The following is a 14,148-nucleotide window of genomic DNA, read 5'->3' on the forward strand; positions in this document are numbered from 1 at the left end:
TCTTTCTTGTGCTTGTCATACTAAAACACAGCATTGTTTAAAGACCAAATCATGCTCCCTATGCATATTTGAGCATGACACAATGTTCTACAACACCCTACAGGCTCTCTACAGCCAGGAAATACCTGTTTTTTTAACAGGATTCATCTCTACCGAAGACCTATTGAAATCAATGGAATCTGACTTTTACCACCCTAGGGCTGCAAAATGGGGGTAATAACTGGGCAGTTGCCCTGACACAAAAGGGCTAGGAAAAGTACTTAAAATAATAACATAGCATAAAAAATAAACAAAGAAATAATACAAATATGAATAAAAAATAATAAAATGCTTTTTATGTCACAAACCATTCCTCTTATTCTTAAAGGTGTTCTGGGGTGTTATTCTCATAACATTAAAAGAAACAATGGTTTAGTCACAAACCCTTCCTCTTAGGCCTGCTGTAGAAGAGGAGGGATGACCCCTTCCCTCTCCATACAGATGCACTGCGCACACAGCCGTGCATATGGGGAATGATAGGACATGTTCTATCTTTTCCCCATGTAAGGAGCGGTACGATGCCACATCTGTGCGGCACCATATCGCTCCGTGTGCCTATTGCCGTCTATGGGTACGTTTGAACAGCGCCAAACTTGCAGCTGTACATATGTCCCCTGCATGGTCATGAAAATGTAGCTTAACTGTGGTTAAAATCCAGCAAATGTGGTAAATGTGGTAATGAGACAATGGGGGTCATTTACTAAGGGCCCGATTCGCGTTTTCCCGACGTGTTACCCGAATATTTCCGATTTGCGCCGCTTGTACATGAATTGCCCCGGGTTTTTGGCGCACGCGATCGGATTGTGGCGCATCGGGGCCGGCATGCGCGCGACAGAAATCGGGGGGGCGTGGCCGAACGAAAACCCGACGTATTCGGAAAAACCGCCGCATTTAAAAACCGAAAATGTGTCGCTTGGGGAGCGCTCACCTTCACCTTCTATGGGATGGTGCATTCCGGGGCGTTAAGATTATTTTCGGCGCTGCAGCGCCACCTGGTGGACGGCGGAGGAACTACCATCTTGAATCCCAGCCGGACCCGAATCCTGTGCAGAGAACGCGCCGCTGGATCGCGAATGGGCCGGGTAAGTAAATGTGCCCCAATGTCTTTTATTATGAATTCAGCTAATGCAGAATTCGACAATTTCAAGTTTCAATTCAGATACTGCGGAATTTGATCATTTCTAGTTTGAATCCAGTGAATGTGGAACATGATAATTTCAGATTTAATTCCAGGAAAGTTGGAATTTTACAACTTCAAGTTTAAATCCAGGTACTATGAAATGTGACAATTTCTAGTTGAAATTCATATAATGCGGAATTTGATAAATTTCAAGTTTGAATCCAGTGAAATTCAAGTAAATACGATATTTTAAATATGATATTTCATTCTCTGCCAAAATAATATTGATAGCGTAAGGTAACACTGATGCAAACACTTCTAAGACTTGTAGTGTAAGGTAACACTGATGCAAACACTACTAAGGCCGGTACTGTAAGGTAACACTGGTGCATTTAGTACTAAGACTGGTAGTTTCATGTTTACACTGTATGATGCTGAAACTGCAAAAAGTACTTCCTTTAACCCCTTCCCGACATTTCACGTAATAGTACTACATGGTGGGAGGTGCGTTCCCGCATTTTGCAGTATTATAATTATGTCATGCTTCTGGCACCGTCTCCTGAACAGAGCTGGTACCAGAAGCATTGGGTGCTGGCTGTATGTTACTATATAAATGAGGTATCACCGTAATCGTAGTGATCTATAGAACAAAGATAATATGTTATTTTTATGGTATGATGTACGGCCCCAAAAAAATACAAGAAGAAAGGAAACCCAAATTTATTTATCTTATCTAAATTTATCTTTTTTCTTACATATATTTAAGAGTTAATAAAATCTCATCAATAAGCTAATGACTCACTAAAATAACGTATTTGTAATGTCGCAAAAAATAAGCCCTTATTTGTCCACATTTCTAAAAAAAAATAAGATTGTATAGTCAATAAAAAGGGACAATGCATAATCTGCTCTGAATGCCGCAGCTTCCCTTCAATGCCCTGGCGTGTGCCCATACAGTAGTTTACCAACACATATGGGGTATTGTTACACTCAGGAGAAATTGGGTATCAAACTTTGTGGAGCATTTTGGTATTTTATCCACTAAGAATTTGTACATTTTTTGAAAAACACATTCATTTAGCCAAAAAAAAATATTATTTCTAAATTGCATGCGATTTTATTTAATCCCCTGTAAAACAATTAAAGGGTTAACAAACTTCATGAAAGTTGTTTAACATAAATTAAGGGGTGTAGTTTCTATAATGGGGTCATTTTTGGAGTTTTAATTCTATTTAGGTCTCTCAAAGTGACTTGAAATCATAGCAGGTCCCGCAAAAGCCTGAGTTTTTGTTTTTTATGAAAATTTGAGAAATCGCACTTAAAAGTTCAAAGCCCCATAACATCCTACAAAAATGAGAGAATGCATAAAAAACCATGGAGACATAAAGTAGACATTCAGTTAATGTTAGTTATCAAGTTTTTTTGCTGTTATGACTATGTATGGAAAAAGTAGAACATTTTCAATTTAGAAAATCGAGACTTTTTCCAAATTTTCACGAAATATCAGTTTTTTTCATAAATAAACGCAACACATACCAACAAAATTTTTCAACTAACATGAAGTACTAAGTGTCATGAGAAAACAATTTCAAAATCACTTGGATATGTTAAAGCATTCCGAAGTTATAACCACTTATGACACATTTGAAAAAATGGGCCGTGTCAGGAAGGTGAAAAGTGGATTCGGCGTTAAGGGGTTAAGATATTGGTGAATGATCCTGGAACTGAAAGTAGAATGCTCCATTAAGATATTTCTGTATGATACAAGAACTGAAAATAGTACTAAAACTGCTCCTTTAAAACATTACTGTATGATGCTGGAACTGCAAATAGGACTAAGACTACTCCTTTAAGAAATTGCGCTATGATTCTGGAACTGCAAATAGGTATAAGATTGCTCGCCTAAGATATTACTGCATGACTCTGGAACTGCAAAAAGTTCTAAAACTTCTTTGATATATTGCTGTATCATGCTGGAATGGCAAATAGTACCAAAACTGCACCTTAAAGATATTACTGTAATGACTTTCTAGCACTTTAAATACATGAAACTAAGCACTTAATTTAATACTTTGCTCATGTTTGCACTTTAAGCTTTGTATGTGGTGAAAGGAGAACTAGATAGACGGCCAATAGTCAAGTCTGAGAAATATGTAATTGGTATGGGAACCCTTAAATATTATGAGAAAAAAGTTGTTAAGAGAAACTTGACATTGTTTGACATGAAATGACATGTCTTTTAGGAGACGGTTTGGAGTTCACTATGAAAAGTCAGACAAGTGTGGGTTAAATAACAGCTTATACACCATAAAAATTGAACTTACATCTGAACTGAGAAAGAAGTGCAATAGAAACCCCCAATAAATGATACTATTACGGAAACTAGACCCCTCAAAGAATTTATCGGTGGTTGTGGTGAGCATTTTAACCCCCAAGACGCTGGTCAAAATTGAATGCAAAGTAAATGGTGCAGAGTAAAAATTGCGTTTTTATCTCAAAAATGTCATTTTAGTGCTTCATATACTGTGCCCAACCCATGCCACTTTAGACAAACACCCCAAAAATCATTCTGCGGGTTGTCCCGAGTACGGCAATACCACACATGTGCCAATAATTTACAGGCTGGGCACACGGCAGGGGTCAGGAAGAAAGAAGCACAATTTAGGTTTTCAAGCTCTGTTTTCACTAGATTGGTAATGGGGGGGGGGTACCCCTGAGGTACCAGTACAATAGAAACCCCCAAGTAGTGAACCCATTTTGGAAAGGGCACCCCTCAAAGAATGTATGTAGGCTTGTATGAGCATTTTAACCCCCAACACGCTGGCCAAAATTGAATCCAAAGTAAAGGGTGCAGAGTAAAAATGTTTTTTTATATCAAAAATGTCATTTTAGTGCCTCATGTACTGTGCCCAACCCATGCCACTTTAGACAAACACCCCAAAAATCATTCTGTGGGTTGTCCCGAGTAAGGCAATACCACACATGTGCCAATAATTTACAGGCTGGGCACACGGCAGGGGTCAGGAAGAAAGAAGCACAATTTAGGTTTTCAAGCTCTGTTTTCACTAGATTGGTAATGGGGGGTACCCCTGAGGTACCAGTACAATAGAAACCCCCAAGTAGTGAACCCATTTTGGAAAGGGCACCCCTCAAAGAATGTATGTAGGCTTGTATGTGCATTTTAACCCCTAAGGTGCTGGCTAAAATGTAATACAAAGTGAGTAGTGCAGAGAAACAATTGTATTGCAATTTATCAAATATGCCATTGAAGTGACAAAAGTATTTTGCCCAACTCATGCCCAACTAATCTGTAGGATGGAGACACGGCAGGGCTCAAAAGGGAATAACTTGTTGGAGCACAGACATTGTACATTTATTTTTCTTTTTGGCATCATGAAAGATTTGTAGATGCCAATAGGGGCCAGTACAGTAGAAACCCCTAAGAACTGACCCTATTTTGGATACTACACCCCTCCATGAATTAATCTAGGGGTATAGTTAGCATTTTAAACCCACAGGTGGACCCCTGAAAAAGTGCAAAATGGATAGTGCATAGTAAAAAATATCCATTATGTCATTTTGTGCCCAGCTGCTGCCATGGGAGACAAACACCCTAAAAATCATGATGCATGTTTTCCCGGGTAAAGCATATGGGGCAGTAATCTACAGGCTGGGCACATGGCAGGGCTTAGAAGGGAAGGTGCGGCATGCGGCATGATGTATAAGCTGTGCGTCAGGGTAACAACAGGGTACTCCAGGGATGTATGATAAATTCGGAAGCAATCTTTCATACATAACCCTGGTTTTTCTGGGCATGTCTCACAGTGATGAATGGTGTCCTTCCGAATGCCATTTTTGGAGCACACCCTGCACCTCTTTGACCTTCCCTTGCTGGCTGTTTGGGGAACTACTTCTGGAAAGTGCTGCCCTGGTACAATACGTGATGTGGCCTCACTTCCAGATGTACTAGCACTCCCCCCTTCCTGGTCTCCAAAAAGAAAGTACTTTATTACCACCTCTTGAAATTCCAGGAAAGTTCCCCTCTGGCCGGCATATCGATGCAACACATAAGCATTATACAATGCCATCTGCATGATGTGCACGGCCAGCTTCTTGTACCACACCCTCGATTTCCACATGGCATTGTACGGCTGAAGCACCTGGTCAGACAAGTCCACCCCTCCCATGTATTTGTTATAATCTAAAATACAGTCCGGCTTGGGGGTTTCTGTACTGCTACCTCGTACTGGGACAGGGGTGGTGGTGTGCTCATGTATTGTGGTTAATACAAGGACCTCTCTCTTGTCCTTGTACCTAACACACAATACAGAGTTGCTGCATAGTGCCCTGCTTTCGTGCCTTTTAAGTTTTTGCCCAAGCAGCGACTTAGGGAGACCTCTCTGATTTCTGCGTACAGTGCAGCAAGCCGCAGTATTTCTGGAAGAGAGGCACTTGAACAGGGTGGTGCTGGTGTAGAAATTGTCCAGGTAGAGGTGGTAGCCCTGGTCCAGCAGTGGGTGCACTAAATCCCACACTATCTTCCCTGTAACACCCAGGAAGGGGGGGCATTCTGGGGGCACTATAGTGGAGTCCTTCCCTTTATATACCCTGAACTTGTAGGTATACCCTGATGAACCTTCGCACAGCTTATACATCTTCACACCATACCTTGCCCTCTTATTGGGCAGGTACTGGCGGCATTGAAGTCTCCCTTTGAATTGTACCAGGGACTTGTCTATGCTGACATGTTTGGCGGGGGTATATGCCTGGGCAAACTTGGCACTAAAATGATCTAATATGGGCCTGACCTTAAATAACCGATCATAACTGGGGTCACCTCTGGGTGGGCACTGTGTGTTGTCAGTGTAGTGCAAAAACTTATGGATGGCTTCAAAGCGCATCCTGCTCATTGCCATGCGGAACATGGGGGTGTGGTACAGTATATCTGTGCTCCAGTAGTCCCTGATTGATGGCTTCTTTACTATCCCCATAAGGAGTATTATGCCCCAATACTTATGAATCTCTGCTGCAGTGACAGGGGTCCACCTGTAGGGTTGGGCATAAAATGAAGTGGGGTTTTGGGCAATATGCTGTGCAGCGTAGAGATTTGTCTGAAATATAATAACATTCAGCAGCTCCTCATCAAAAAAAAACTTAAAAAAGTCCACGGCTCTGAGCCCTGCCGTGTCAAAGTTAATTCCAGGATGGCCCAAAAAGTCAGGGACCTGAGGGGTATAATTATCTGGGGCTACCCATGTGGGGTCAGTGGAAGCCCCAGACGCTTCTCCTGCAGAAGTCCCAGACACTTCTCCTGCAGAAGTCCCAGGCACTTCTCCTGCAGAAGTCCCAGGCACTTCTCCTGCAGAAGTCCCAGGCATTTCTCCTGCAGAAGTCCCAGGCACTTCAATCGCAGAAGTCCCTGGAACCCTACGGCGCCTTCTTGGGGGTCCTTCCAGGTCACTGGAAGATGAGCTGGAGGATGATGATAGGTAAAAGGGGACATCATCCCCACTAGCTGACTCGGTGTCAGAGGCAAGCATGATATATGCCTCCAACACGGTGTACGTCTTCTGAGACATTGCACACAAAAAAAAATAGAGAACTAGAAAAATTAGATAATATGCACCAAACTACACGGATAAACCGTCTAGCAGGCACAAAAAAAAAAAAAACATAATGCACACCAAACTACACGGACAAGTTGCACAGATGGCACACACAAAAAATAATGCGCACTAAACTACACGGACAAGCCGCACAGATAGCACACAAAAAAAAAAGATAATGCACACCAAACCACACGGACAAGCCGCACAGATGGCACACACAAAAAATAATGTGCACTAAACTACACGGACAAGCCGCACAGATAGCACAAAAAAAAAAGGTAATGCACACCAAACTACACGGACAAGCCGCACAGATGGCACACACAAAAAATAATGCGCACTAAACTACACGGACAAGCCGCACAGATAGCACACAAAAAAAATAATGCGCACTAAACTACACGGACAAGCCGCACAGATAGCACACAAAAAAAAAAAGATAATGCACACCAAACCACACGGACAAGCCACACAGATGGCACACACAAAAAGTACCTAAGTGCACCAAACTACGGGTACACCTACAGCGCTCTGGAAAAAAATATTACCAGGCACCGAAAAAAAACCCATGTGCACCGCGCAAAAAGGCGCTACAAATGCACCTAGCTTGCCCTAAGACAAACTAACTACCGCTAAAGATACTATGCAGCGCTATTCAAACGGTGCACTGAAAAGTGCGTCCAGTGCAAAACAACGCTAACACAGCGCACTGAAAAGTGCGTTTGGGTTCAGAAGGGACAGACAGGGAAAAACGGAAGACAAGTGGGATCACACAAGGCGATCACACAGGGAACATACAGGACACAGGAAAAAACAGATAGGGATAGGGACTTGTAGGGAACAATAGGGATCAGATAAGGATCAGAACACTATTTATAGTGTAAAAGTGTATTTTGGTGCACACAGTAACGCTCTTTCCTCTCTCCAGCGATACCAAACCAAAATGGTGCCGCTGGAGGAAGAGGAAGGAGCTAAAAACACGTTTTTTAGCCCAAAATCACTGTAATTGGCAAGTTTGACTGGCCAATCACGGCGATCGGCGGGCGGGACCGATTTGGTTGGTCGGGTGACGGAGACAGGAACTCCTCCTGCCTCTGTCACCCAAATCTCATCCCGATGTCACCACGTCTCGCGACGTGATGACAATTCTAAAATACTATGCGCTCGCGCAGTAGCTGTACTGCGCTGAGCGCCAATAGTGGGAAGCTGCGCAGTACAGCTACGGCGCGGAGCGCTAAGGGGTTAAGGGTACTTCTTCTGATGCAACGCCTTTCTACGGTGCCGCGTCATAAGAAGATTTCGGGACATTGGGTATAGAAAGTGCTGGTGTATGCCTGTGACATCATAGCCCAGACCCGCCACTAACACCCGGGATCGGAAAATCTCCAATCCCAGGTGTTTAACCCTTTACACACTGCGGTCAAGCGTGACCACGGCGTGTAAGCGTGTCCCCCGTGTTTCGTGTGCTTACCAGGGGATCATATGCCATCTGCCACAGCCCGGCTGCCGGCTCCTCTTTTCAACGGGTTTTGCCTCCTGGCAGGAGCCGGCTGTATGTAACTGAGCATGCACAGCATGCAATACATGTGTATTCCAGTGTAAAGGCTTGAACAAGCAATCGGATGAACACTTGTTCAAGCCAGGAAGTAGAAAATGTAAAATACATTAAAAAAAAGGAAAATCATTTTTATAATAATAAAATAAAATAAAAGTCCCCTAATCAGCCCAATTACTTATAAAAAACCAAATGAAGTACCTTATATACTCGAGTATAAGCCTAGTTTTTCAGCATAAAAAAGTGCTAAAAAACCCAAACTCGGCTTATAGTCGAGTCAAAAAAATAAATATATCTAAACTCACCTTTCCGGCGACCCCTGTATATCTTCTGTGCGATCTGTCCGGCAGCGGCGGCAGGCTATATACACTGGGGCAGGGTCTGGCATGCTATATACACTGGGGCAGGGTCTGGCATGCTATATACACTGGGGCAGGGGCTGGCAGGCTATATACTGGGGAGGCTGTGACCAATGCATTTCCCACCCTCGGCTTATACTCGGGTCAATAGGTTTTCCCAGTATTTTGTGGTAAAATTAGGGGACTCGGCTTATACTCGGGTCGGCTTATACTCGAGTATATACGGTATATAAAATACAAAAAACACACAAAAAAGTGCATATTTGTTATCACCGCATCCGTATCAATCTGCACAATAAATCTTAAACAATATTGAACCCACTTGGTGAATGCTGTAAAAAAAAAACACGAAAAACTTCCTGTAATACACAATTTTAATCAAATACCCTCACAAACAATGTTCTAAAAACTGATCAAAAAGTTATATGTCCTTATATGATACAACTGAAAAGAACAACTCTTTTCGCAAAAAATGAGCCCTCAACTAGAGAAAAATACAAAATTTATGCCCCTAAAAAGTTGGCGATAGTAATAACAATGCAATTTTCTCCAAGATAAAAAAAACTATATACAGTATCACCGTAATCGTAGTGAACCAGAGAATACAGATAAAATATTATTTTTATGTTATAGCAAGCGGGGGAAAAAAGTGCTAAAAATCCCCCCAAAAATAGATAATTTAGTTTGTATCCCCCTTGAAAAAGTTAATTACATCTCATGAATAAGCTACAGACCCCCAAAATTATCTATCTATACATTGTATCTCACTCCACAAATAATAAGCCCTCAAATGTAAATTTTATAGCCTGAATATGGTGACAATACAAATTTGCTCTGAATGGCGCTGCTTTGATCCTATGTCCGGCCATCCGCCCATATAGCAGTTTACCACCACATATGGGGTATCAGTACACTCGGGAAAAATTGGGCATCAAACTTCGCAGAGCATTTCATCATTTTAGTCATTATGAAAGTGTCATTTTTGGCCTAAATGAATGTATTTTCCAAAAAAAGTCAAAAGTTTCTAAATTTTAGGTCCATTTTGTTTTAACCCATTTGAAAAACTTAAAGGGTTAATAGACTTAATAGAAGTTGTGTAGTTTGTATAGTGGGGTATTTTATGGGGTTTTAGTATTATTTAGGCTTTTTGAAATCACTTGAAAGCTGAGTTGTCCCTCAAAATGTGAGTTTTGGCGATTTTCATAAAAATTTGAAAACTTGCACCTAAAGTTCTAAGCCTCATAACATCCTAGAAAAATGAGAAGATGCATAAAATATCATTCCAACATAAAGCAGACATTTAGTTATCTAGCTTTTGGGGTAGTTTTACTACCTGTCTGGAATGCAAAACATTTCAAATTTTGAAAATGAAGATTTTTTTCAGAAATGTTGCCAAATTTAAGTTTTGCGTTTAATTCTGGAAAAAAATTAATCACTTAAGTTTTACCACTATCATGAAGTACAATGTCAAAATCACCCCAATATGTTAAAGCTGAAGTTATAACCAATTATCGTGAGACATGCCAGATTCGAAAAATCTAGTCTGGGCATCGAGCTGAAAACAAGCGTTGGTGATAAGGGGTTATTAATATACTTCCAAGAATTTCTTACATGTAGCAAGCTCTCTCATTTTTTTTCACTTTATTTGGGAGCGTGTTTAAAGGTAGATTTATTATAGAGCCATAGAGATAGGAGGAGTTGGCCCTTCCAGATCTTAGAGCTTACTATGGAGCCTCACATCTGTTTAGGGTAGTGCAGTGATTTTCAACCAGTGTGCCGTGGCACACTAGTGTGCTGCGACACATGGTCGGATGTGCCGCGGGGAAATTTCCCCAAACTATGGTGCCCCCTGTGTTTTGTTTCCCGCCAATGCTCAGCGATGCACAGTCACGGCTTCTTACAATGTAGGAGACGTGTACAATAACACATGTACAAGCTTTGAACCTCGCGTGACAAAATGACGTCACCGAGGCCGGCGCATCATCCTGAGAGCGGAGAGACTCTCGCATTTGCCCACCGCCAAGGTAATGCCCACCAATAATGCTGACTATATGAGCTTTTGGCAGAATACTCAGCATATGCGCTGGTGCTTTTAGTACTCCAGCAGTATACTGCATATAACAATGAGAAATGTAAAATGAGAAATACTATAGTCATGAGGCTGGAGTACTACAAGTACCAGCTCATATGCGGAGTATATGAGCTGGCACTTGTACTCTGGCCTCATGGCCATAGTACTTCTCATTGTACCCCTTTATTTTGCAGTATATGTGCCACATAATAATCAGCACCATATACTAAAAACAGGGAGAAACTGAGAGGAAGAGCTTCGTGTGTGTTTTTCCCCCATTCCTGCCAGGATATCCCTTTTGTGTTTATCGAAACAGGCCCAGGTTTCTCAAATAAATTTAGAATCTATATTATTAACTTTATGTATGACTGATTTATTGTCATTTTGTGCTATTTTGGTTGGTGGTGTGCCCCAGGATTTTCTAAGTATAAAAAGTGTGCCGCGGCTCAAAAAAGGTTGAAAATCACTGGGGTAGTGGATTGTTGTATGAAAATTATGAATAAAGTATTGGTAACATTAGAACAACAATCTTCACAGGTTCCTCTATCCAATGCCCCTTGGTTGGAGAAAAAATATTTAATCATCCAACTATAGGTGCAACAATACGGGTCTGTCAATTCCCCCGCGGATCAGGTAAATTAATCCCCATAAACTCTTCTTTATATGCTGTATTGGACAATCCTAGATTCCCCTTTGGGATGGAAGATGTAATCTTTAAAGATTGGAATAGGGTCTCCCATTTCAGAACTGGAATAAGATAGCTTCAACCCTTAGAGATAACCGAAAACTGGTGGGTGAGAGTGCTGGGGGTCATTTACTAAGGGCCCGATTCGCATTTTCCCGACGTGTTACCCGCATATTTCCGATTTGCGCCGATTCTCCCTGAATTGCCCCAGGATTTTGGCGCACGCGATTGTATTGTGGCGCATCGGCGCTGGCATGCACGCGACGGAAATCGGGGGGCATGGCCGCACGAAAACCCGACGGATTCGGAAAAACCGCCACATTTAAAACAAAAAATCTGTTGCTGAGCTTGCACTTACCTTCACTCAGCCCGAGCCGGTGAACTCCAGCGCGTTCCGATGCTTTTCAGCGCAGCAGCGCCACCTGGTGGACGGCGGAGGAACTACCTTAATAAATCCCTGCCGGACCCAAATCCAGCGCAGAGAATGCGCAGCTGGATCGCGAATGGACCGGGTAAGTAATTCTGCCCCTATGTGTGGGTTTAGAAGCTGTATGACACACCCTTTCCAGGATTTATGGTATGTTCCTCAGACCTTAGAATCAGGCATTGCCCTGTTTTACTACCAGGTGGGAATAGGGTCTCCATATTAGTCTGTCGACAGAACAATGGAAACACATTTTTGCGTTTAAATATATCATTTTAATTAAATTTAGATTTTAAGAAAGTAATTATAAAATAAGGTGATATCAAGTTCCTACTAAAATTCATAATATGTATTCAGAACTCAGCCCAAAGTGTGTGTACAAGAGGAGGGTTCATTTTTATATATATTTTGGTCTTGTCCTTTAAATATCGCCATTTTGGGAACCTGAATATTAGTTTCCCACTTGACCCAGACTTCATTATTTTTCACCATTGTGAGACATGATTATAGAAGATATTTATTGTGATACCTCTTGCTAGTAGCACAATTATGTATTCCAGCTTTATGGAAACCAGTGCCATTAGTGCCTGTCTGGCTTTCAAAAGTGAAGGATTTCATAAGAGTGGCAAAACATAGGTTTTATGAAATATGGCAAACCTGGATTGGGTTTAGAAGCTCGGAGGCATATAGAACCTTGATTGTAAATGGTGATTAGTAGAAAAAAGAATTCTCGACAAGGTGGGTTGCGTTGATTGTGGATGAACCAGGGGAATCTACTTTCTCTCCTTTTTTTTCTTTTTCTTTGTGAATTATTGATTTATGTATTATATTAAGGTTTTCATGTTTCTTTTTGTCAGATTTTGTGGATGTTCATGTAATTAAAAATAATAAATAAAGAAAATAAAAAAGAAGATATTGCTGTATGATGCTGGGACTGCATATAAAAAAAATTACACAAGGGTGGATGGTTTGGACTTCCTATAGGAGCTGGGACTGCATATAGTACTAAGACTGTCCCTTTAAGATATTGCTGTGTGACTCTGGAATTGTAAATAGTTCTAAAACTGCTCCTTTGAGATACTGCTGTATGATGCTGGAACTGCAACTAGTACTAAAACTTCTCCTTTGAGATATTGCTGTATGATGCTGAAACTGCAAATAGTACTAAGACAGCTCCTTTATGATATTGATGAACGATGCTGGAACTGCAAATAGCATATTTGGCATGGACCCGAATTTGGCGTTTGATGAGTGGTCATCTCTAATTATAAAAGCAGGTTTACATACATAATTATGTAAGATAATAATAATAATAATAATAATAATAATTGTGCATAAAGTTATTGTTAAGAATAATAATGTAATTTCTTAATATAACTAATATTACTTTTTACTATTACCTTTACTATCAGATCAACATATCCTTTATCATCACAACACACTGGGGTATAAGGTCTCACCACAAGATTGCCATTGATTCTAGCTGATAGATAGACACATTTACCTATGAGGAAGCACAGAGAACACATTATTAACTCCTTGCCACAAATAGATAATTTCCACATTCAGATGAAAAGGTATATACAGGCGGTCCCCTACTTAAGAACACCCGACTTACAAACGACCCCTAGTTACAAACGGACCTCTGGATTTTGGTAATTTACTGTACCGAAGCCTTTGGCTACAATAAACAGCTATAAAAGTTATCAAAGGCATCTGCAGTTAACTTTATTGTTAATCCTAGTTCTTATGACAAATTAACATTTTTAAAATCCAATAGTCAAAGACATCAAAAAATTTTTGACTGGGGTTACAATTATAAAGTATACAGTTTACTTGCATTTAATTCAACTTAATTGAACCTATCTTGTACGTAACCTGCCTGTACAGGTATATCTGCAGTTACAAAATATATTGTCAGCTTTATATACAAATTTAGTGAATGTTGTTATAATGAGTAGACAATATATTATAATAATATATTTATAAAGATTCAAAATATATAGAAATATATAGTGAAAGGCATAATTCATAGGATGGGATGGACCTGTATGAATAAACATATCATGTATAACAATACAAATGTTTTAGCGCGAATAGAAGAGGAGCTTGGTGCTTAAAAGGATAAGGTTGAAGCCATTAAGTTTGTCAAAATACACTATATGTGTTTGGTTGTCAATATGTTTTAGGCTTCTGCATCCATTTTCTTCTGGTTCAATGGTTGGTGTATTATTGTATTATTTTCGCTTTCATATACTCTAATACAAATGTATTCAAACAGATGAG

The 14,148-nt window shown here is 40.6% G+C and overlaps 1 protein-coding gene across 1 annotated transcript in view; it reads right to left on the reverse strand.

The window, feature by feature from the left end:
- CYB5R1 (cytochrome b5 reductase 1) overlaps nt 1–13,391 on the reverse strand; it is a 72,867-nt gene extending 59,476 nt beyond the window's left edge. The window contains exon 1 of the mRNA XM_072133497.1: nt 13,263–13,391. Within this exon, the coding sequence (XP_071989598.1) occupies nt 13,263–13,391 (129 nt within the window). The remainder of the gene's footprint in view (nt 1–13,262) is intronic.
- Between the last annotated feature and the right edge of the window lie 757 nt (nt 13,392–14,148).

The sequence above is a fragment of the Engystomops pustulosus genome, chromosome 2, assembly GCF_040894005.1.
Source record: "Engystomops pustulosus chromosome 2, aEngPut4.maternal, whole genome shotgun sequence".
Taxonomy (NCBI): domain Eukaryota; kingdom Metazoa; phylum Chordata; class Amphibia; order Anura; family Leptodactylidae; genus Engystomops; species Engystomops pustulosus.